This window comes from Gorilla gorilla, chromosome 1 (assembly GCF_029281585.2).
Source record: "Gorilla gorilla gorilla isolate KB3781 chromosome 1, NHGRI_mGorGor1-v2.1_pri, whole genome shotgun sequence".
In the NCBI taxonomy this organism is placed as follows: Eukaryota; Metazoa; Chordata; class Mammalia; order Primates; family Hominidae; genus Gorilla; species Gorilla gorilla.
The window spans coordinates 232,780,897-232,806,890 of NC_073224.2; the positions used below are offsets into that span (position 1 = coordinate 232,780,897).

At 39.3% G+C, this 25,994-nt stretch overlaps 1 protein-coding gene across 17 annotated transcripts in view; it reads right to left on the minus strand.

The window, feature by feature from the left end:
* PER3 (period circadian regulator 3) overlaps positions 1–25,994 on the minus strand; it is a 60,837-nt gene that overhangs the window by 8,016 nt on the left and 26,827 nt on the right. For 10 of the 17 annotated variants that reach the window (XM_031013588.3, XM_055383616.2, XM_031013586.3 and 7 more), the window contains exons 14-21: positions 17,729–17,864; positions 16,914–17,038; positions 16,513–16,686; positions 10,420–10,650; positions 9,315–10,012; positions 7,004–7,253; positions 1,231–1,414; positions 27–177 (exon numbers count right to left, since the gene is read on the minus strand). In XM_031013588.3, coding sequence (XP_030869448.3) covers positions 27–177; positions 1,231–1,414; positions 7,004–7,253; positions 9,315–10,012; positions 10,420–10,650; positions 16,513–16,686; positions 16,914–17,038; positions 17,729–17,864 — 1,949 coding nt within the window. Of the gene's footprint in view, positions 1–26; positions 178–1,230; positions 1,415–7,003; positions 7,257–9,314; positions 10,013–10,419; positions 10,651–16,512; positions 16,687–16,913; positions 17,039–17,728; positions 17,865–25,994 lie in introns of all 17 variants that reach the window. The other 7 variants (XM_055383641.2, XM_031013582.3, XM_031013585.3 and 4 more) reach the window with 1 other exon arrangement.

The following is a 25,994-nucleotide window of genomic DNA, read 5'->3' on the forward strand; positions in this document are numbered from 1 at the left end:
ATGACAGCCATTATTACTGTGCTTACTTGAATGTCGATTTCTTGAGTGACAGTCTGGCTTTGAATCCAATTATACACCTTAGCCAGCTCCTCCTTTTGCCCATGAGAAAACTGGGGCTGCTGCTGCCTCATACTTTCTAGCTTTTCCAGGTCTTCTTTTAGTACAACTTCTTTAACCCTGAAAACAAACAAACAGAATCTTAATAGTCCTGAATAAGACACAGGGTTCTTTTCCTGTCATTTAGGAATAGCACTTCTTCTTGGTTGGTAATACACCTTACATTTTCTAACACATGAGGCATACATTAAAAAAATAACTAGATCATTTCCTTGTCAAGTTGGTAAAGGCTTTTTTCTTGGTGGAAAATATCTATATGATGTTTTAATGAGGTGTATGGAAGAAAGAGATTTCCCTTAGCTCTTTTTAGAAGGGGCAAAAAAATCAAGAGTCTAAAACAAAAAGTTCTTGTACTTGTGTGCCATCTTGGAAAGCACAGACTTTGTTTCTTTGTCTCATGATGTGTAAGATCTGTTTAGTCTGGATCTGAATAGAGGTGACACTACCACTGCCACCCTTATTTTAAGAAATCATTCATCACTTGACTTCAAATGAATAAATCTGAAAATACATTTCTCAAAGGGAATTTATAAAACATTCGATAATTATTTTGTCTTTAAAAACACATTAAGAAACCATAGGCCGGATGCAGTGGCTCACGCCTGTAATCCCAGCACTTTGGGAGGCCAAGGTGGGCACCCTGGCACCTGAGGCCAGGAGTTCAAGATCAACCTGGCCAACATGAGGAAATTCCATCTCTACTAAAAATACAAAAAACCACCTTGGTGTGGTGGTGCATACCTGTAATCCCAACTACTTGGGAGGCTGAGGCAGGAGAATCTTGAACCTGGGAGGTGGAGGTTGTAGTGAGCCGAGATGGCACCACGGCACTCCAGCCTGGCCGACAGAGTGAGACTCTGTCACAAACAAACCCCGTCTCTACTAAAAATACAAAAATTAGACAGGCATGGTGGTGCACATCTGTAATTCCAGCTACTCGGGAGGCTGAGGCAGAAGAATCGCTTGAACCCAGGAGGTGGAGGTCGCAGTGTGCTGAGATCGTGCCATTGCACTCCAGCCTGGGTGACAGGGCGAGACTCCGTCTCAAAAAAGAAAAAAAAAGAAAAAAACCACAAAAATATAAAAAGTGGGTTTTCTAAAGTGCTTTCTTACCTCTCAGGTACCTGGTATGTCATGAGAATGCGCTCAGGTATCTGCCGTATCATTCTCCAGATGGGCTCTTCGGCGACATTAGGAAATGTTTCCTTTTTCTGTACGTCCTGAGATTGCTGCCCATTTTGGGAGATTTTAGAAGAATAAACACTACTAGTAAGGTATATACTGCTGTCGCTGCTTCCTGTCAAAAATCAACAACACATAATTAGAAAAGACCTGTCCGACTGATTTGCCAAACTGGCTCTCATTCTTCAGACTCTCGCCTCGGATAGTCCTCCTCCTCAGCCAGCCCAACCATCATTTCCGGGAAACTTCCTCCTCCCTGTGGACAGCCTCCTGGTTCTTCGGTCTTCCTGAGATCTCTTTTTCCATTCCTAATGAGCTATCACTCTCAAGGCTACACACATTGTCCTTTATCATCACCCATAACTGCTCCATCTCCAAAATCATTAACATCTCAGCTTCACTCTCTCATGGGCTTGTTCAATTATTTCAACTATAAATGTGTTAATAACGTCTTAGTCTTCCTGTAGTGGAGTCCTCAGTTCATCATTCAGTAACACACCCTGCAATACCCTAGACTTCTTTTTCCCTCTGACTTTTCATAACTGTCAAAATGCCAACTCCAATAAAGCCAATTATTGACTTTGTTCTTACCTAAACCCAAGTCGCCAAATACATACAGAAAGTCACATATAACAGTGTACATACAGTGTTTCTACAATAAACGCATCATCACCAACCTCAAATGCACCATCAAAATGCCTGGGAATCCTGCTACAGTTCTCTGGTCATGCACTAACCTACCCCCAGCAATGACTATTTTCAACCTCTCTATTTCCTGCCTCAATCTCACCTATTTTTTAAGGAAAAAAGAAGCCATCAGAAAGCAAATTAATCACCTTTATGATACCAAACATACACAATTAATGATATATGTACCCCCTCCTCACCTTCCTCCTGCCACAACACAGAAACTGTTCATCCCAAGGACTATCCCCTTTATGGCTGATATGAAGCCTTATGGATCATTCCTTTCCTATCTTGCATTTGACCTTCTAGAACCTTCTCACTGACTTTGAAGGAATTAAAAACACAAAACAAAACTATTTGTTTAATTTTTTTTTTTAAAACTAAGTATGTAAATAAAAAAGTAATAAAAACATTTTCCTCAGTAAAAAATATCTTTAGGTTGGGCGTGGTGGCTCACACCTGTAATCCTGGCACTTTGGGAGGCCAAGATGAGAGGACTGCTTGAGGCCAGGAGTTTGAAACCAGCCTGGGCAACACAGTGAGGTTCCATCTCCATAAAAATAAAAAATCAGCTGAGTGTGGTGGTACATGCCTGTAGTCCTAGCTACTCAGGAGGCTAAGGTTGGAGGATTGCTTGAGCCCAGGAGTTTGAGGCTACAGTGAGCTATGATTGCATCAGTGCACTCTAGCCTGGGTAACAGAGTGACACCTTGTGTCAAAACAACAACAACAACAAAACACCGACACAACAACTTTAAGAGGTTGTTACTGTTTAAAGCAAAAATAATAACAATGGTATTGTGGGTTTTTTTACACGTTAAAATGTATGACAAAAATAGCACAAAAGACAAAGGGGACATGGAAGTACTCCGTCTTAAGGTTCTAATATATAAAGTGATACAATAGACATAATATTTGAAGGTAAACTGTGATAAGTCAAAGATGTGCACTGTACAACCTAGAGCAGGCTGGGCGTGGTGGCTCACACCTGTAATGCCAGCACTTTGGGAGGCCAAGGCGGGCGGATCGCCTGAGGTCAGGAGTTTGAGTTCAGCCTGGCCGACATGGTGAAACTCCATCTATACTAAAAATACGAAAAATTAGTCAGGCGTGGTGGTGCACGCCTGTAGTACCAGCTACTTGGGAGGTAGAGGCAGGAGAATTGCTTGAACCTGGGAGGTGGAGGGTGCAGTGAGCCAAGATGGCACCACTGCACTCCAGCCTGGGTGACAGAGTGAGACTCAGTCTCAAAGTAAAAAATAAGATAAAATAAAAATAAATAAAAAGTTAATCCTAGAGCAAAAACAAAAAAAGAGAGTTATGCTTAGAAGCCAATACACAATTAACCCGAAAGGAGGAGGGTAGGAGGAAAAAAAGAAAGGGCAGATGAGACAAACAGAAAATTAGTAGCAAGATGAAAGATTTAACTTAAACCTAACCATATCAATATTCACATTAAATGTAAATAATCTAAGCAAGCATTGCAGTTAAAAGGCTGAGACTGTCACATGAATAAAAAGCAATATCCAACTATATGGTGGTTACGAGAAACTTACTTTAAATATAAAGACACAGATAAGTTAAAAGTAAAAAGATGAAAAAAATTTACCATGTAAACACTAACCAAATAAAGCTGGACTGGATACACTGATATCAGACAAAGCAGACTTCAAAGCAAGACATATTTCAGGATAAAGAGAGCAATTCATCAAGAGGATATAATAATCTTAAGTGTATATGCACCTAATAAAAGAGCTTCAAAATACATGAAGCAAAAACTCACTGCACTATAAGAAAAAATAGAGAAATTCACATTTATAGCTGGACATATAAGCCGTATCATAATAACTTATAAAACAGATAGAAAATCAGTTAGAAAAGGTTGGATCAACATTATCAACCAACTTGATCTAATTTACATTTACAGAACACATGACTCAACAACAGCAGAAAGCATATTCTTTTCAAATGCACACGAAACATTTATCATGATGGACCAAATTCCAGATCATTACACAATGTCTTGGTAAATTTAAAAAATACAAAACAATGTTCTCTGACTGCATTTAAATTAGAAATAAAATAAAAATATCTAAAAAAACTCCAAATATTAGGAAGCCTTTCTAAAACAACCAAAAGATCAAAGAAGAAAATACAAGTGAAATTAGAAATATTTTAGACTGGCCAGGTACAGTGGCATATGCCTGCAGTTCCAGCTACTCAGGAAGCTGAGGCCAGAGGATTGTTGAACCCAGGAGTTTGAGGGTGCAAGTGAGCTGGGATCATGCCACTGCACTCCAGCCTGGGCAACAGAGTGAGACCTTGGTTCCAAAAAAAAAAAAAAAAAATTGAGGGATGCAATGGTTAGAGCATTCAATAGCATTAAATGTTTATATTGGGGGGGAAAAAATCTCAATTCAAAGATCTAACAAGTAAGCTTCTACCTTAAGAAATAAGAAAAAAAAAAAAATCCAAAGTAAAGAGAAAAGAAGTAATAAAAATTAGAGCATAGGCTGGACACGGTGGATGATGCTTGTAATCCCAGCACTTTGGAAGGCCAAGGCGGGCGAATCATGAGATCAGGAGTTCAAGACCAGCCTGGCCAACATGGTGAAACCCCGTCTCTACTAAAAATACAAAAAATCAACTGGGTGTGGTGGCGGGCACCCGTAATCCCAGCTACTCGGGAGGCTAAGGCAGGAGAATCGCTTGATCCTGGGAGATGGAGGTTGCAGTGAGCTGATATCGTGCCACTGCACTCCAGCCCAGGTGACAGTGCCAGACTCCGTCTCAGGGAAAAAAAAAAAAAAAAAAAGAGCATAAATCAATAAAATAAAAAACCAAAAAACAATAGGAAAAAAACCCCAGTGAGATCCAAAGTTCTTTGAAAAGTTATTAAAACGGATAAACATACAGTCAGATTGATCAGGAAAAATATTAATACCAACAATAAGAGGGGTACATTACTATAAAACCTACAGACATTAAAAGGAAAAGGGAATATTAAAAATTTATGCCAATATATTCAACAAATTAGATAAAATAGATACATTTCTTGAAAGATACAAATTACCAAAGATCACTAAGAAACTGATAACCTGATTAGACCCATATCTATTAAAATATTTAAATTTGTTGTTAAAATCCTCCTCACCAAGAAAACTCCAGACCCAGAAAGATTCACTGGTAAATTCTACCAAACATACAAAGAAGAAATAATATCAGTTCAACACAAACTCTTCCAGAAAACAGAATAGCAAAGAATAGTTCCTAGCTCATTTTTTGAGGCCAGAATTACTCTGATACCAAAACCAGACAAAGACATTACAAGTAAAGAAAGTAAATGGACCAATATTCTGCACAGAGATGCAATAATGCATAACAAAATATTAGGAAGATAATCCAACAACATATAAAAAAGGATAAAAGAGCATGACCAAATGCAAGGTTAATTTATTATCAGAAAACTGATGTAATTCACCATATTAATAGAATAAGGGAGGAAAACCACATGATTATCTCAACAGACGCAGAAAGGGCAACTCAGTGGAGCAGCAATAGAAGTGAACTTCCTCAATCTGATAAGGGCATTCAAGGAAAACTTATACTTAACATCATACTTAATGGTGAAACACTGACTGCTTTCCCCTTAAGACTGTGAACCAGGCAAGTGTCTATTTTCCTATTTCTATTAAACACTTCACTGTGGGTCCTAGCCAGTTCAATGAGGCAAGACAAATAAATAAAGACATACAGACGGAAAAAAAGAAGTAAAATTATATTTGCAGATAATAAAGACTATGTAGAAAAGTCCTGCAGAATTTAAAAAGAGCTACTAAAACTAATCAATGAGTTTAGCAAGACTGCAAAATACAAGTTAAAAATACACAATTTGATTAAATTTCTATATGCTAACAACAAACAATTGCAAATTGAAAATTTTAAATGCCATTTTCAGTAGCATCAACAATTATAAAATCCTTAGAGATAAATTTAGCAAAATATATGTAAGAGTTGTAGGCTGAAAACTATAAAACACTGCTGAGAAGAATTAAAGACCTACATAGAGAAATCGTACTTGTGGATCAAAACACTCAATATCATCAGGAAGATAATTATTCACATATTGATCATCTATAGATTCAACACAATTTCAATCCAAACACCAGAAGACTTTTTTGTAGAAACTGAGAAATGGAATCTATAATTTATATGGACAAAGGACCTAGAATATTCAAAATCATTTTGAAAAGAAGAATTAAGTTGAAGGACTTACTTCACCAGGCTTCAAGACTTTCTTGAAAGTTACATTACTCAAGAGTGGTATTGGCCTAAAGCTAGCCATACAGATCAGTGGAACAGAAAAGAGAGTCCAGAAATACACCCACACGTATATGGTCAAGTTATTTTCAACAAAGGCATCATGGCAATTTAATGGGGGAAAGATTAATCCTTTGAACAAATGGCAGGAACAGTTTAGATATCCCAATGTAAAGAAAGTATATTGACCCTTCCTCATACCATACACAAAACTCAAAATGGATCACAGATCTAAGCTATAAATGCTATTGAGGGTGCATCTCAACAGCATCATGCTAACTGAAAGAATCCGAATACGAAAGACAGCATACTGTCTGATTCTATACATAAATCATAGGAAAAGCAAAACTGAAGTGACAGAAAGCAAACCAGTGGCTGCCAGGAGACCAAGGGTCAGGGCAGAGATGGACTGGTGAGGGTCACAGAACTGTTTGGGGTGACAGAAATGTTCTATATGGTGATTGTGGTAGTGCTTACACTAAGGTACACATCTGTCAGAATTCTTGTTTGTACCCCTAAAACTGGTGAATTTTATTGTGTATAAATATACCCCAATATGCCTGACAAAAAGGAAAAAGGGAAAAAGAAAAAAAAACCTTGTACTTCCACATCAGTGCCTGGGGTACACAGTGAGAGCTCAGCACATAGTGAATGTCTGGCAATGGAGTTTGAAACATTAGTTGTCCTGATCCACTACCTGATGCTGCTGAACCTGTTCTGGATGGAGATTCGCTGGGAGGTGACCCCGTGGACAGAACAGTCCCGCTGGGAGGCAATCCCATGGACAGTGCGCTGGCAGTAGGATGGGATGGATTCTCCATGGGAGGTGATCCTGTGGACAGAGCGCTGGCAGTAGGATGGGATGGATTCTCCCTGGGAGGTGACCCCGTGGACAGTGCACCGGTAGTAGCAGGACTGCTCTCACTGCCATTGTTGCCTGTAACACACTGCTAGAAAGTAAGGGCACATGAAAAGACACTTTAATCTTCTTATCACAAAATACAGTAGTCCTCCTTTATTCATGGTTTTGCTTTCTGTAGTTTCAGTTACCTGTGGTCAACCAAGGTCCAAAAATAGTAAATGGAAAATTCCAGAAATAAACAGTTCATAAGTTTAAAATTGTCAGCCATTCTGGTAGTGTCATAAAAGTCTGAGCTGTCTCATTGCTTCCAGCCTGTGATAGGAATCATCCCTTTATTTCACACCTCCACACTACAGTGTATTTACAGTGTACTTTATTTCACACCTCCACACTCAGTAGCCGTCTTGGTTATCAGATCTACTGTGGTATCATAGTGCTTGTGTTCAAGTAACATTTATTTTACTTAATAATGGCCCCAAAGTGCAAGAGGAGTGATGCCAGCAATTGGGATATGCCAAAGATAAGTCATAAAGTGCTGCATTTAAGTGAAAAGGTGGAAGTTCTCAAGAAGGAAAGGAAAAACCCATATGCTGAGAGTGCTACAATTTTAGGCAAGAATGAATCTTCTATCCATGAAATTGTGATGAGTATATTGTTATCATTGTTCTATGTTATTAGTTACTGCTGTTAATCTCTTACTGTTCTTAATTTATCAATTAAACTTTACCATAGATATGTATAGTATGTTTAGGAAAAAACATACTGTATATACGGTTCAGAACTATCCACGGTTTCCGGCATCCACCATGGGTTTGAAATATATCCCCTGGGTAAGGGAGACTACTGTAACGGGCAGATCTTCAACTTCGTATGTTAAACAGAATAAAATTTACATATATAACTAAGAAGTAAAAACTTTCCAGCCTATCTCTAAGAAATAAGTTCCTTTGTAAGTAATATTAAGGCACTACTACTTTCTCAGTACCTGCTACATGCCAGGCACTGCACAAGTAGTTTTTTTTGTCACTCAGCAAACACATATAGAACATTTATATGTTCTAGGCACTGTGTCAAACACTAGGAATATAATAATGAACAAAACAAAGTTCCAGCTCTCCAGGAGCACCTACTGCATAGGGAGAAGTACTATATAAATACATCATTTAGCCCTCAGAGTAAGCTATGAGGGATTCATCTTTCCATTTTCCTAATAAGGAAACACAGGCAAAGAAAGGTTAAATAACTTGTCTAAGTGAATCTTCCTAACTAGTGACCGAGCTGGGATTTGAATCCGTGTCTTAATCCATAGCCCAGGCTTTACTCACTGTAATATACTGCCTTCCCTTAGATTTTCAGCAAGCACACCAGGCTTTCAAAAGTGAGCATATTTTCTTGATTTGTATCACTAGATTTTGAGTATCTGTTAAAGAAGGGTATTGTACCTTAAAGGGAAGGTCAAAGAAAAATCTGTGTAAATATTCACACTTGCCTTGGATTCTATACCTAAATATAGGAACATCAGATTCCAAAGTTTAACCTGCTAAATAAACCTGAGAATGGCTTTTTAGGTAAAGGGATGAAAAGTTAAAGGAAGCAGACCAAAAAAGCTTTTGGTTTTGAAAAAAATGACATGTTTAAGTGCGAAACTATAAACTGCCTACTCTACTGACAACAAATAAAATAGCTCCTACCTCTTCATACACACCTGTTGTCCTGTGACTGTGCATGAAGAAGTACAATCGTTAAATTGTCAATATGGCTTATTCCTATCTTACCAGACCATAACCCCGGTTGTAAGTAAACAAATACATGTTATAGGCAATGAACACTTAAGCGTAATACCTGTAACGAATTTTAAAGAGTGGAGGGAATCCAGTTCACATGAAAACTTAAAAGATAGCACTTTGGAAAAAACCTCACAAAGTACGTAAGAAACTAGAACATAGATGATTCTTTCGTGTCTACTTTCCAAACAGAGCCAGGCAGATGTGTTTCATGTTTACACAGAATTAGGCTAACAGGCTCACTCACAGTAGCCACGCGGATTACCTACTGAGGATGTCAGCGCTGAGTCCCAACGCAACCACCTTATCTTTAGTAAGATATTCACTTTCTCACTTGAGTGTTGAAAATGAGCATCACTTACATACTCAGCTTGTGGGCACGTGTTCCTTCTCATCTGATCTGGAGATTCAGAGGGTCTGGGCATCTCTTCCTGAAGTAAGTTTAACTGCAAGGGTGAGCTGCTTCTCGAAGTAATGAACGGGGGCCCCTCGCTTTGTGCCTCCCACTTTTCCTCCTCTCTCCTTTGGCTGGTGACTGAAGCGGGTGGGTCCAGGGTTGGACTCATTGCTGACGACATTGAGGGTGATATCGCAGAAGAGGCTGTCGCCCCCAGGAATGGACATGGAAAGAACGATGGCGACAACAGAGGACAGACAGGGGGGTCAGGCAGGAAAACGGTCATAAAAGTATCCAAGTAAGGAAAAGGGAAAGCTGGGTAAGGCTGCAAGCCCTCGGACAAGGGCGGCCCATGCAGGCCTTCCGGTGCAGTTCCGGGGGCTGCGTATTCTCTTCCGGGAGAGGTCGCGGCTGGGAGGGGAAAAGCTGGGACGAGATAAGGGGCCTGGCTGGGCACCATGGCGGCAGGTGGGAAGGTCGGGCTCGAGGTGTGCGGAGAGGAGGCCGCGGAGGGGCAGCAGGGCTGTGCGTTCTGATGCGCTCCCCTGCGGGGACCAGAGCCGGTGTTCGAGCTGCTGCTGTCTGGCGGCTCCGGCAGCTTCTTCCGCTTGTGCTTCCCTTTCCTGCAGCCGGCCGACCGCGTCTGCTTGGAAGTAGAATCTCCTGGAAGGATAAAGGTAGAGGCAAATTATGGAAAATTAAACCCAAAAAGAAGAGAAGGATGCCACTTACAGGTAGTTATAAGTAGCTGACGAATGAGCATTTGCCAATACTACCAGAATGACAAAAAGTGGCTCTAAAAAGATGAACAAAATTCCGGATAAAAATAGTTGCTATCAAATAAACTTATTTCAGCATCTCTCGATCAGTTTCTCACAAAAAAGTTTCTCAGATCTAGGATCTAACAAAGAACTTACATAAACTGTTGATGTAAATAGATTGTTTCAGCATCTCTCCATCAGTTTCTTACAAGTAAAACTCCTATTGTTCACTCCTTATCTCCTAGTCCTTAGATATAGTTTGTAACATTTACATAGATTAATGGCATTTATTTTAAAAAAATTACGTACCTTGAAAATATGAATATTTAGCTTTGCTCCTGCTTTCTTGCTGAAGATAGGAGCTGTAGGGTGATGACAGGATCTTTTCTCGGAATTTATCAACATAATTCTGCTCTTCCTTCTGGGTGTGCGCTGACAGAACAGCCGCTGTGAGCCCCACATGTTTAAATTCCTCTGAGGTCAAAGGGGCTGGCTGCATGTTCAGGGTCCAGGGCTCACAGAAGAGGGTGGCATCCCTGGCTGAGGTGGAAGAAGACATATTTAATTTTAATTCCTATCAATTATTTGTATTTATTTATTTTACTTTGTTAACTGCCTTTTGATACATTTTTACAAACATTATTATAACTGCTGGAATACGAAAAATCTTCATTAGCCTAGCACAGAAATTCTTGATTTTCTGTCTTCCTTTATATTCTTTGCACAAATGCACATACATTTTACAGTTGTGATAATCAATATGCACACATTTATTTAAATCTTGCTTTTATTGTAAACATTTTTCTCTCTCCCTGAATTCTTCAAAATTTCTTTTTATCCTTGAACTTACCTTTTAAATAGGTAATAATATTCATGTAGTTCAAAAATCAGGAAGTATTAATAAAGACATGTAGTAAATTCCCCTCAGCCCTGTCCACGCTCTGTCTAGTTCTCATTTGTTTCCCCTGCAGAAGACCATTCCGCTGGAGTGAAGTGGCGCCGTCATGACTTACTGCAACCTCCGCCTCCCAGGTTCAAGCGATTCTGCCTTAGCCTCCCAAGTAGCTGGGACTATAAGTGTGCACCACACCACGCCTGGCTAAATTTTGTATTTATTCATTTTTTTTTTTTTTTTGAGATGGAGTTTCGCTCTTGTTGCCCAGGCTAGAGTGCAATGGCATGATCTTGGCTCACTGCAACCTCTGCTTCCTGAGTTCAAGTGATTCTCCTGCTTCAGCCTCCCAAGTAGCTGGAATTACAGGCATGTGCCACCACACCGGGCTAATTTTGTATTTTTAGTAGAGACAGGGTTTCACCGTGTTGGCCAGGCTGGTCTCAAACTCTTGACCTCAGGTGATCCATCTGCCTTGGACTCCCAAAGCGCTGGGATTACAGGCATGAGCCACCGTACCTGGCCCTTCCAGTTTATTACATATGAACGAGGATGAATATAGATTATCTTCCTCTCTGACCCCATCTTTACCCAAAGGCACATACGTACATTAACCATCAACACACCTTTTTCACTTTACCATATCCCTTGGAGAACTTTATCAGTGGCTAGACAGTTGTCTCATACTTCTACACTGCTGCGGAGTTCCATTTTATATGCATAGCACAGTTTACTAAAGTGAACACCTGTGGATGGATTTTGGGTTGCCTCTTTTTTATCTATTTATTATTGATATATAATAGTTGTACATTAAAATTTCTTTTATTGATATAGAATAGTTGTATCTATTTTGGGGTTGCTTCTAAAAAAATTACTTCTAACAACAAAAGATTTTGTGGTGGACACTGTAGAGGGCTCCCCCAATATCCATTCCAGCTCGCCCCTGTGGTGCAGTATCCGGGTGGTTTGGGTGGGTTTAGCCCACTCCACATCCAGAAGTGGCCTGTGACTAAATGAGCACCACAGGGGGCTTTGCTTTTGGCCAAGTTGTAGTAACAGGGACCAAACTTACCTTCCTGAGATTAAAAAAAAAAAAGCCAAAATATATAAAATAATAGGTTTCAGACACTGAAGGAAAGTGACCCCCAAGGATAAGAAACAAGGGAGGTGAGCCCGAGGACTGCCCCAGCGTGCAGCCTGGAGGGCTTCCAAGGACTCACCAGGGCATTCATGGGAGGAAAAAACCACCTGAGAGGATTAGCAGGAACAAGAGCTGAAGCTCACGCAAGCTGCGGAATAGTGCCGGTTCCCATCCGCCAGACTAGAGACTCTCCTAACTCCTGAGGCATCACAAGGAGCACTCAGGAAGGTCTCGCCTTTGTAGCAGAGGAAAAACAGGCCTAGACTACACACTATTTGTCCTGCCTAGCAAATTTAAAAAGCAAAGCCTGAAAGGATCAATCTGTTTACAGGTAACTTCACTGGGACCCAGAATAAAGATCAAGAATATTTATAGGAATACAAATATATTTGGTACCCATTCACAGTATCTGGCATCCAATTAGAAAGAATCACCAGGCATGCAAAGAAGCAGGAAAATACAACCCCATAATAAGGAAAAAAGGCACCGAGAAACTGAGTCTACAGTTTATATAGACAAAAGACCTAACAGTCAAAGCAATCTTGAAAAAGAATAAAGCTGAAGGATTTAAACTACCTGATTTCAAGACTTACTGTACAGCTACATGAACCAAGACCACTCTGTACTGGTATAAGGAGTTTATCAATTTTGTTCATCTTTTCAAAGAACCAACTTTTAGCTTTAATTTTCTCTACTGTCTGTTTTCTATTTTGTCGATTTTTGCTTTTGTCTTTATTATTTCCTTCATTCTATCTTGGACTTATTTCACTTCTTTTGCTGACTTTTTAAAACTGTAACTTTAGATCATTGATTTGAGACATTTATTCTCTAACAGCATTTTTAAAGCTATTTATCTTCTTACAAGCCCCGTTTTTAGCTGTATCCCATACATTTTAGTATGCTATACTTTCAGTATCATTGATTTGGAAATGTTTTCTAATTCTCTTTGTGATTTCTTTTTTGAATCATAGATTTAGAAATGTGTTGTCTGATTTATAAACATTTGGGTTGAAACATCTTATTACTGATTTTTAATTTAATTCACTAGCCAGAGAACACAGTTCACACACCATCAATCCTTTTAAATCTGAGACATAGTACAGCCCAACATGTCGTATTTCTCAGTGAACATACTGTGTGTACTTGAAAAGGTTGTGGATTATACAGTTACTGGGTCTCACGTTCTCTAAGTGTCAATTAGATCAAGGTGGCTGATAGTGTTGTATGGATCATCTGTTTCTTATTTTTTCTCTCTGTTTTTATCAGTTGCAGAGAGGGAGTGTACAATTTTCCAAATATAATTATGGAAAGTCTATTTCCTTATTTTTGCTTCACAGCTTTTTTTTTTTTTTTGAGATGGAGTTTTGCTCTTGTTGCCCAGGCTGAAGTGTGGAGCGCAATGGCGCAATCTTGGCTCACTGCAACCTCCACCTCCCAGGTTCAAGCGATTCTCCTGCCTCAGCCTCCTGAGTAGCTGGGATTACAGGCATGCATCACCATGCCCAGCTAATTTTGTATTTTTAGTAAAGATGGGGTTTCTCCGTGTTGGTCAGGCTGGTCTCAAACTCCTGACCTCAGGTGATCCGCCTGCCTTGGCCTCCCAAAGTGCTGGGATTACAGGTGTGAACCACCACGCCCGGCTGCTTCATAGCTTTCAAAGCTGTTATTAGTGAATATACATTTATGACTGTTATGTCTTCCTGATGAATTGACCGCCTTGTCATTATGAAAAGATGTCCTGGAATCTATTTTACATATATTAATAAGGCACTGCAGCCTTCTGATGCTTACTGTTTCACTTGTGCATCTTTTTCCATTCATTTACTTTCAATCCATTTGTGAATTTCACTTGTACTTTGCATATAGTTAGGTCTTGATTTTTTAAAATCTGTTTTGAGAATTTTTGCCTTTCATGTATTTACTTATTTTTAGAGACAGGGTCTTGCTCTGTCCCTCAGCTGGAGTACAGTAATGTGATCAGAACTCACTGTAGCAACGAACCCAAGATGGGCTCAAGCTAGGCTCAATTGATCCTCCTGCCTCAGCCTCCCAAGTAGCTGGGACTACAGGTGTGGGTCACCACACTTGGCTAATTTAAACATTTTTTTGTAGAGATGGGGTTTCACTGTATTGCCCAGGCTGGTCTCAAACTCCTGGCCTCAAACAATCTTACCTCCTTGGCCTCCTGAGTCCCTGGGGTTACAGTTGTGAACCACTATGCTTGGCCCAATTTTTGCCTTTTAATTGAAGTGTTGAGTCAATTTTATGTCATTATTGACATAGCTGGATATAGAGCTATTATCTTATTTGGTTTGTTCTCTCTGCTTCTTTTTTGTTAATCTATTCCTCCTTTCCTGCTCTTCTTTGGGATTGAGTTTATTTTAAATTTGCATTTTATTGATTGGCTTAGTCATTGTATCTCATATCCCATCTTTTAAAAAATTATTTTAGGGCTGAGCGCTGTGGCTCACGCCTGTAATCCCAGCACTTTGGGAGGCCAAGGTGGGCGGATCACCTGAGGTCAGGAGTTCGAGACCAGCCTGGCCAACATGGTGATACTGTCTCTACTAAAAATACAAAAATTAGCTGGGCATGGTGGCGGGGCCTGTAATCCCAGCTATTTGGGAGGCTGAGGCAGGAGAATCGCTTGAATCCGGGAGGTGGAGGCTGTAGTGAGCTGAGATCGCACTACTGCACACCAGCCTGGGTGACAGAGCAAGACTCCTTCTCAAAAAAAAAAAAAAAAAAATTTTTTTTAAATTTTTTGTAGACAGAGTCTCACCATGTTGCCCAAGCTGGTCTCAAACTCCTGCATTCAAACAATCCTCCTGTCTTGGCCTCCCAAAATGCTGGGGTTACAGGCATGAGCCACTGTGCCTGGCCTACATTCCATCTTAATTAGACCCTGCTTTAGGTTCAAAATATCTGTAATGGCAACGACTCCTAGACACTAATGGTCAATACCTGATTCCCTACTCTACTACTCATGGGCTGTGTGATATTGGGCAAGTTAAGTTACTCTGCCTAATTTGTGGCTTAATTGTTCCACACATAAAATGAAGACATTAACTTGCAAGGAAATGCATTTGTGACCATCGTCCTTAGACACAACTCATGTGAGTCAGGATGCAAACTGAGCTAATGAATATGAGCTTTTCAGAAAGCAAAAGACAGAGAGATGTGTTTTAAGGAATATCTGGGCTCTGATTCTGCTTTTTCTCCATGGAATAAAGATGTGGCCCTGTAAATGTTGAGGCTGATTTAAGATCAGAAGAAACTAATAGCAGTAAAAATTTCCTAAAGCATACAGACTTTAGTATAAATTCATTAAAAACGGTAATATAAGAGCAGAGTATAGAAAGCAGAGTGGCAGAATTTAAAAAAAAGAGCTTTTCATATTGGGTGATACCCTCCCCCCTTCCTGTATGGGCTGTATTATGAACAGCTACATGCCCACACAGGAATGCAAAATATTAAAAGGCACACTAAAAAATGTGCATATGCTCCTCTGTGGAGGGGCTAGCTCGGTTCCAGTGAAACTCTACTTTTGACTAATTAGAAACGTAATGCTCTCTGATCTTTCTCCACCAGTCCACAGATCTCCTGTCAGTACCACACTCTCCATCTCACAGGTTGTTGGAAAGATTTAATGAGATCATACCAGTGAAGAACTAAGAGCAGACAGTGGCACACAGAAATGGCTTAACACGTATTAGCTGATAGGCCACTGAAGACTAGCAAAGATAAAGCAGAGATCATGTGAAAACCCAATTTAACATATTTGTCACCATTCCTTCATCTACCCAAATTGTTATGAGTGATGAAAATGTCAAAAGGACAAGTGGCAATAAAGAGGAAGAAGAAGACAGTAAAATAATTTACCAAGAAATTATGGTATTAAATGAAGAGTTTTAAAGTACTCTATTCATTGCCATCACACCAATACAAAAATCTGAATGTATGTGTGACTGAGCTCATCACAATACAGGATGGTGAAATGCAGGTGAAAGGAAGACATTCTGTGAAAGTCAGCAAGGAAGTAACCTAACACAGTGCCATCAATAATTGCAATAATAATGGCTAACACTAATTGAGGGCTAATACCTACCTACTAGGTACTGTATTAAGTGCTTTATATGTGTCAACTGATTTCATTGACAAATAACATAACTGAGAAATACTGTCCAAAATATGTAACCAACATAAACATGAAAATGTTTCCAGAAATACTTTAACTGAACTAAAGAAAGGAAAAACTAAGTGTAGTTTAGAAGTTATAACCGAGCGAATGGTATTCATGACTTTTGTTTTCTCATCACAATGTAGTTAAAGTTGAGTATATTTTCAAAGTAAGAGGCGAGTGTGGTACCTGTCTCTGGGGGTGGGACATGGACAATGGTGCTGCTGTAACCGCATTGGCTTATGCCCGACCCCAAGCTCAGCATCGCCGTGGACAGGATCTGTGGAGCTCCTCCTCCTGTGTCTATGGACCGTCCATTTGTTGGCATTTCTGATTTAGGTATGGCTGGGATTTGCAAACCAGCTGGTGGTGTAAGAGAAACTGACAGTGAAAAGAAAAATTCCCAACGAGAAATTTACATAAAAGACCCAGTTTACAGAAGTCTGTAACTGAGAAATTAAACCTTACTGCCATAAAGAGGTAATATGAAACCAGAATTTTATGCTTACAACAATATAAGACATTAAAGAGAAACAAGAAGGATGTATTTACAGTTCTTTGAATTTAACTCTGAGGGGCATTCTTGTTACCTTGTAAGGCTTGGACATCATCTGCCTTGTGGTTCTGTTTGTCTTCTTCTGAGGAGGAAGAAGTTGTATTTGTACAGGAGATACACTTTCTTTTCAAAGCTGGAATGTTGTAGCTCTTCAGGTATCTGTAACAACATAATTAGGCCACACATTCTTACCTGTTCCCTAATTGTGCCATTTCCCACCTCTTTGCTTTTCTCATGCCACTTATGTTTGGCATACTTTGTACTTTCTTCTTTGATAAAGTCTTCCCTGACCATCCCAGCCTCAATCACTGGATTGTAACATTTCTTTTACTGTGGTCTTGAATTAACCTTCAAATCTTATACCATGGGTGTCCAGTCTTTTGGCTTCCCTGGGCCACACTGGAAGAATAATAATTGTCTTAGGCCACACATAAAATACACTAATACTAATCATAACTGACGAACTAAAAAAAAAAATCACACAAAAAAATCTCATAACGTTTTAAGAAAGTTTACATACTTGTGTTGGGCTGCATTCAAAGCTGTCCTGTGCCACATGCAGCCTGTGGGCCATGGGTTGGAGAAGCTTGCCTTACACCATTTAATTTTGACAAAATTAGGTCTTGTCTTCTGAGCTATACCACAGTTCCTTCAAACAAGGAATGCATCTTCTAGCTTTTTGTGCCTTCTGAAATGTTCAGCGTATGTGTTAGGCACGCCATAAACGTCTACTGATTTATAGTGAAAAACCAAGTCAGAGCAGCTATTAAAAATTATATGAAGTCTCTACAGTGGCAGTGTATGCTTCCGGAACAGACTTACATGGTATCCAAACTTGCAATCTCATACCTGATGACACTGTCGATACAGTTGATCTGTTGATAGGATGGGCTATGCTCATCGTTCCTCCAATCCTCACAGGGCTCAGTGTACACACTATTATTTTTCAGTGTTTGGTGGAAGGAAGTAAAGGTCTTACATTCACCTGAAACAGAATAAAGGGATGTGCAATTAAAAGTACCCAGCATGTAATTAAGAACATATACTTTCTTACCAAAATTAAATCATGGCACTTTATCATGTATATATCAACAGAATATCATGCGGCTATTAAAAATGAGTGCAGACGTAAAATGCACTAATAGAAAGATATCCACAACACGTAATGAATAAAATAAGGTGCAGAGCACATTACACATAGAATGGCTACAATTGTATTTAGAAAAATAAGGAATGAAACAAAAATTTCCAACAAAGATTATCAAGGAATGAAACCATAGGTTTAAGGTTGATGGGGAGCCTTCCAATGTTAAGCTGACGCTGCCTGTACAACTGATCAACCCTGGCAATCACTAAGGGTGGAATGTGGGAAGACCTGTGCGTCTTATGTGATGCTGTGTGAAGTACACAGCATCTCCCACATGGAGCCTGTGTCCAGCAGAACTTTCTGTGATGACTGATGGATTATTTGTGCTGACTAGTGTTATATGTGCTAACGTAACTATTAAACACTTGGAATATGGCTAAAGCAACTGAGAAACTAAATGTTAATTGTATTACATTTAATTGTATTGAATTTGAATTTAAATTGCCAAATGTGGCAAGTGGCCACCATTGTAGATGTAGTAGTATAGAGAGAAGAAAAAACCTACAGGCTTAAGCACTAAAAACTTCCTATAAAGGACAATGAGCCAATAAAGGAGACTGAAAAAGGGCAGCTGGAAAGATAACAGAAAATCCTGCAAGGTTTGGCCTCACAGCGACCAAGAATGAAAACTTTCTCAAGGAAGGAGTAACTAATTATGTCATGTACTACTGAGAAGTTTTGTAGAAGTGTTAGATGCTGGTCATTTTTAGCTGGCTTGGAAGAGGCTTCTCTATTTTCAGAGCATATTATGGAAAAATGACTGTATTACCTTTCACTCATTAATGATTTTTAACTTTTAATTTTGAAATAATTTTAGACTTGAAGAGTTGCAAATAGAGTTCCTATATGCCCATCACCCAGCTTCCACTAATGTTACCATGGTCTACAACCATAATAAAATGACCCGAACTAGGAAATGAACAGTGGTACCATTCTACTAACTGGAAAACAGACCTTCTTTGGATTTTATCAGTTTACCACTCAATGTTGTTTTTCCGTTCAGGGTCAGAACTTTAGTGGGATGGCCTTCGATTTGAGTTTCTCTGATGTCTTCTCATGATTAGATCGAGGTTATGCATTTGGGGAAAGAATGCGGCGGAGGTGCAGTGTCCTTCCTCGTGCATCATCCCAGGGTACATGATGTCAGTATGTTTTGTTACCTTGTTCATTGGTTAACATGGTGTCTCTCAGGTTTGTTTGTCCTGTGTAAAGTTACTATTTTACAATGTAATAAATAATGTGTTTTGGAGGAATACTTTGAGGTCATGCAAGTATTCTGTTTCTTTTAAACTTCTCAAAGTTTAAGTTCTCCATTAAGCTTTCACCTCTAGTTTCATTCCTTGATAATCTTTGCCTGAACCATCTGTTTTATTCTTTATTTGGTATAATATACTAACCCGTGTCTATCCACCCCTCTGAATATTAAACAAAAGGGGCATGAGTCCACACTGAAACTGTTCGCGCCAATCCAGCACCACGGAGTTCCTTCCCTTCTGCTTTGTGTGGCTTTCCTCTGATAGTGAGGAGTCTGGTTATCGTTATCTATAGCGGCTTCCACAATTTGTTCAACCCTAGTATAAAGTCGCTTTAGAATTGCTATCCCGTACTCTGGTGGGAAACGAATACACCAACTTGAGTACAGTGTTTGTGCACATTCATAATTTTGTATTTAGCCCTAGGAGATCCAGTTGAAGCACTGTTTTCCAAAGCTACTGAGCTCCGTTCTTCCCCACCCCTTCCGTGTGTTTAGGCCTGTCATCTGTAATGCAGTTGGACTCAGTTGTCAATGCCTGCATCTCATCTTGGGTTCTCTCTACATTTTGGGGTGAGATGCAGTGCACAAATCTGTGGGTTTTGGCAAATGCACGGAAAGTTGTGTATCCATCACCACAGTAACCAAAAGAACATTTCCATGACTTAAAAATGTCCTTACAGCTGTCCCTCTGTAGTCACCTCCTTCTCTACCCAATCATAGTAAATACTGATCTGTTTTCCAGAGCTAGAGCATTCCAGAAAGAACGCTTTTCCAGAATGGAATTGTACAATATGTAACCTTTTGGTTCTGCCTTCTTTCACTTAATGAAATGTATTTAAGATTTATATATACAATGGTCTGTGAATCAAGTTCATTTCTCTTCACCGTTAAGTAGCATTTCACTGTGTGGATATACATAGCTTATCCATTCTCCTGCTGAATGACATTTGGGTTGTTTCTGTGTTTGGAGAGTAACAGTGTAATAAATATTCATGTACAGGTTTTTGCGTGAACTTAAGTTTCTATTTTAGTTGGGTAAATCACTAGGAATAGAATTGCTAAGTTACATGGTAAGAGTATGTCTAACTTTATGGGAAACGTCAAACTTTCCCAAAGTGGCTGTACAATTTGGCATTACCTCCAACAATGGGTGAGTGCTCTGGTCACTCTGTGTCCTTGTCAACACTTGGTACTGTCAGTTTTTTAAAAAAACTTAGCCATTCTCACAGATGTGTGGTGTTATCTCATATGGTTTACATTTTTTTTGTCTAATGACTTAGGTTCAGCATCTTTTCATATGCTATTTACTGTTTATGTATCTTCTTTGGAAAAATGTTTCTAATTGAGTTGTCTTCTTGAGTTTTGAGCGTTCTTTATGTACACTGGATATAACTTCATTATTGTATATATCATCTGCAACTATTTTGTCTTTTCATTGTCTTATCAGTGCCTTTCAGATAAGATTGGGTGGGTTCAGGGTGGTATGGCCATAATTATCAGTCTCTTTCAAAAAGGAGAAGTTTTAAATTTGGATAAAGCCCAACCTGTCCTTCCTTTCTTTTCTTTTGTTCAGTATGGCTAAAGACTTATTAATTTTATTACCCTTTGATTTAACTTAGTTTCTCTTCAATTCCATTGATATCTGGTCTTTATTATTTCCTTCTTATTGCTTACTTGAGATACAATTTGTTCTTTTTTCTCTTATTTTTAAGGAGGAAGCTTAGATTACTGAGTCGAGACCATTCTTTTTTCCATATAAACATTCAATGCTATAAATTTCCCTTTAAGCAGTGTTTTAGGTATATCCCACATATTTTATGTACTCTTTTCATTTTGTTCAATTTTTTTTTTTTTTTTTTTTGAGACGGACTCTGCTCTGTCGCCCAGGCTGGAGTGCAGTGGTGGGATCTTGGCTCACTGCAAGTTCCACCTCCTGGGTTCACGCAATTCTCCTGCCTCAGCCTCCTGAGTAGCTGGGACTGCAGGTGTGTGCCACTACACCTGGCTAATTTTTTTTTTTTTTGTATTTTTAGTCGAGACAGAGTTTCACCGTGTTAGCCAGGATGGTCTCGATCTCCTTACCTTGTGATCTGCCCACCTTGGCCCCCTAAAGTGCTGGGATTACAGGCGTGAGCCACCGCGCCCGGCCCAAAATGTTTTTATTTCCCTTGAAACTTCCTCTCTGACCTGTGGATTATTTGTAAGTATGAAGTTATTTAATTTCTGAACATTTGAGGATTTTCTAAATACCTCTGTTACTGATTTCTAGTTTAATCCATTATGGCTAGAGAATAAACAGCTCTGATATTAGATACATAAACATGTAAGACTGTTCTATGTTCTTAAGGAATCAACTCCTTTATCTGTTATACAGTCTCTCTTTCTAACTCTACTAACATCCCTTGTTCTGAAGTTTACTTTGTGTAATAATACAGCTTCCCACTTTCTTCTGTGTTAGCATGGTATATCTTTTCTACTCTTTTGCTTTTAACCTATGTTTATTTTCACAATGGGTTCTTGTAGATAGTATGTAGCTGGATCTTTTCATCCAATTTGACGATTTCAGTCTTGGAAATTAGTGTATGGAGATTATTGATATTGAATATGAATAACTGGATTGAATATGATTCATATATTCAGTACATTAGTGATTGCTGATGTTGCTGGATTAAAATATGCCAGCCACTAGCTGTTTTCTGTTTGTTCCATTTGCTATTTATTTTTAAGTATTTTTAGAGATGAGGTATGGCTACGTTGCCCAGGCTGGACTTGAACTCCTGGGCTCAAGTGATCCTCTCACCTCAGTGTTCTTAGTAGCTGGCACATGACACCACTCCTGGCTTCAGTCCATTTGGTTTCTGACCACCATTTTGGGTTGTCTTAAATTCCATTTTACCTCCTCTATTAACTTATTATTTATACTTAAAAAATATTTTTGAATTGTTTTCCTCAAGTTTCCAATATATATTCTTGAGTACTCAGTGTCTACCTCCAAATAATAAAATACTGTTTCAAATACAGTATAAGGACCTAATAACAGTATATTCCCAATACCTTCCTCCCACCCTCTGTAGTATTGTTGTCACAAAGATTACTTTTATATATGCTATAAAGCCAGTTTGCTGGTTTTGCTTTAGTCCATTATCTTTATGATTAATTTTAAAAATTAAAAAATAGAATTTCTTTTATCTTCATTTATTCCCTTTCCAGTGCTTTTCACTTCTTTGTGTAGATCCAAGTTTTTGGTCTGGTATCATACTCTTTCTGTCTGAAGAAATTCCTTTAGCATTTCTTGTGGAGTAAGTGTGCTGGAAATAAATTCCCATGATTTTTGTTTGAGAAAATCTTTATATCACCTTTATTTTCTTACATATCATTTTCACTAGGTATAGAATTCTGTGCTGACAGTTTTTCTGGTTGAGGATGCTACTCTATTGTCTTTTTAGCGTGCATGGTTTCTGAAGAAATATCTGTTACAATTCTTATCTTTGTTTCTCTGTATGTAATCTGTCTTTTTTCTCTGCTTTCAAGATTTTCTTTTTTCCATCAGTTTGAATATGATATGCCCAAGTGTTTTGTTTTGTTTTTGTTCCGTATTTAACTTACTTGATGGTCTTTGGCTCAGTAGAAAATTCCTGACTGTTATTTCTTCAAATATTTCTTCTGAGATTCCAATTACACCTGTGTTGGACAGTTTGAGGCTATCTCCAAATTCTTAGAATGCTCTATTCTGTTTGCTTCATTCTTCTTTCTCTGTTTCAGCTTGAATAATGATTCTTTTCCAGGCTGTGTTGAGTGCTATCAAATGCGTTCCTCATCTCTGGCATTGATGTTACAGATGTTACATTTCCATTTGAGGGTTTCTTTCATGCCCATCTCTACGCTGCGATTACCCACCCGGTCCTGCATGGTGCCCACTTTGTCCACTAGCCTTTAATACATCATTCATAATTATTTTACTTTCCCTGTCAGATAGTTCCAACTTCTGTGTCCTCTCTGAGTCTTGTTCTGATGATGGTTTTGTCTCTTGGGAGGTTTCTTTTTTCCCTTCTTGCCCATCATATGCTACATAATTTCTTGTTGAGAACTGTGTAACTTGTGTAAGGACACAGAGACTGGGCATGCCTTTCCTTCTTTTAGACCTCTGAATTAATCTATTTTTTAGGCCAGGTTTGAGTATTGTAATGGTTCTACAGCGTGTAAAACAGCTTTCAAATTCCTCTAGTTATACTTCTTGCCTCAGCTGGTAGCTGGTTTGGTGGGTAATTTTTTTGTTTTTTCTCAGTATCTGCTCCACTTTCAGCTCTTGGTCTTTCCTTGGCATTGTGCCTTGGAGAGGGTCTGTCTTTTGCAAGTTACTTGACTCAGGCTGTTGGTGCACTGGAATCCAGTGCTGCATCTTGCTCCTCCCTGCAAATATGTTTCTCTCCTTAGATTTTAGGCCTGCTGGCTGCTCTGTAACCTCAGCACTCTGAAGTCAAGAAAGGTCTTGAACTTGCCTTTCATCTAGATTTTTCTGTTGTTAAGTTTGGGGTGATGCTGTTTCTGGCTCTCTACATCCCTGAGCAGAAACTGGAAGCAATCTCACTCTGAACCTGTTCAACTTATGGGTCATCTTCTCTCACTCAGACATTCCATCACCCTAGACATGGACACTTACTTTTCCCAGATTTCCTCAATGATGTCTCTTGTAGTTGGCCTCTGTACATGTAGCTGAAGGGGCTTTACATATCCCTGTTATTCCTTGCCCTCCCATATTAACTCATACTAACTTTTAAAATCTCTCTTTAAAGCATTATTTGCTCTTAGGTTGTAAGAAAAATATACATTTTAAACTTAAGTTCCTATAACACATGTAAACAATGATCATGCTTAACTAAGCATTTTCCTTTTCATTGGTATATATCTCTAGTCAATTTCTAACATTTAAATTATAACATTTTTAAGTTGCATCCTCATGTCTCTCAAGCAAAGAGTATAAAGGTTTCTGTAGCTCTTTAAACTTGTAGGTCTCCAAATGTTAATAAAATCAAGATCTCCCAGAAACATTGGTTCTCCAAAGCTGTGCCAAATGGCAAGAGATCTTCCTTCTTCTCCAAAGTCACATCCTGTGTGTGCTATTAGAGCCAAATGTAAGAATCTATCTAAGGAGTGGGAACATTTCAGTTTCTAAAGTAGCTGCATAAGCACACAGAGTTACCTGCAGCTTCTTTTTTTTTTTTTTTTTGAGACAGAGTCTTGCTCTGTCGCCCAGGCTGGAGTGCAGTGGCGCGATCTCAGCTCACTGCAAGCTCCACCTCCCAGGTTCACGCCATTCTCCTGCCTCAGCCTCCCGGGTAGCTGGGACTAGAGGCGCCCGCCACCACGCCCGGCTAATTTTTGTATTTTTAGTAGAGACAGGGTTTCACCATGTTAGCCAGGATGGTCTCGATCTCCTGACCTCGTGATCCGCCCGCCTCGGGCTCCCAAAGTGCTGGGATTACAGGCATGAGCCACTGCACCCGGCCACCTGCAGCTTCAATTTTATAAAAAGTCAATGATGGAATATTGCCATCTACTTAAAGATATAGCCTTCAAAAAAAAATAGTACCGATGGCATTACAAGATCCATGGTAGATGATAAGAAACTGAATAATGCAGCAAGTGAGAAGGGAAGCTATACTGAGATGAGGACAGAGGTCAGTGTGTGAAACTGTGATACTACCATGAGATCCTAGGCCCAGGCAGCTGTGAGCAGGACTAGCAGGACCAGACAATGAGAAAAACATTTAGACACTTTAGCTTTAAAAACCTCCTAAAAGAATTCTCTCTGCTAGGACATGGAATAATAATCTATATAGTAAAAATTGTATTTAAGATAAATTCTTTTGCAGAGGAGAAATGTGGGGGTTTCAAGGGACAATAAAAAAAGCAGCTGTGATTCCTATCTTGTGCCCTTACATGTAACAGCAGAAGAAACCAATGGAATGCTCAACTTCCATTGAGGTGAAAAGAAAAAAAATGAAAGAACAGGACTTGCTCTGTCTGGGGAGTCCAATGGGCTCTACTATGGTTTGAATGTGTGCGTCCCCCATGATTCCTATGTTGCAACTTAAAACCCAATGTGACAGTGAACAGCCACAGCCTTTAGGAAGTGACAAAGTCATGAGGACTCTGTTCTCATGAATGGGATTTGCAACCTTTCAAGAGGGCTAGAAGGAACTAGCTAAGTCTCTTTCTGCCTTTCTGTCCCTTGTGCCATGTGAGGACACAGCGTTTGTCCCCTTCAAGGAAGTGATGTTCTCTGAGAAGCACAGACCTGGCCCTCGCTAGATACTGAACCTGCCGGTGCCCTGATCTTGGACTTCCTCGCCTCCAAAACTGTAAGAAATAGGTTTCTGTTCTTTATCCATTATCTAGTCACAGGTATTTTGTTACAGCAGTACAAACTAAGAAGCTTCCCAGTGATGTCACCTATGGGAGCAGCAGTTTGACTTTCTGTGGTGTAAATCATGTCAAGTCCTGAAGCATATAGCTGTTATCATTATTGACCTTAGAAATTTCACCCCACTGTGTAAAACGTCTACATTTGACAATGATAGAGGTTAGTAACATTTAGTGACCAAGATCCATCACAACTTCCAAGTTATATTAACATTCAGGAAGAAAAATGAAGGGAAAGTTAGCTAAATTTAAATGTCAACCTAATTTGATTTCTATATTATTGAACATCC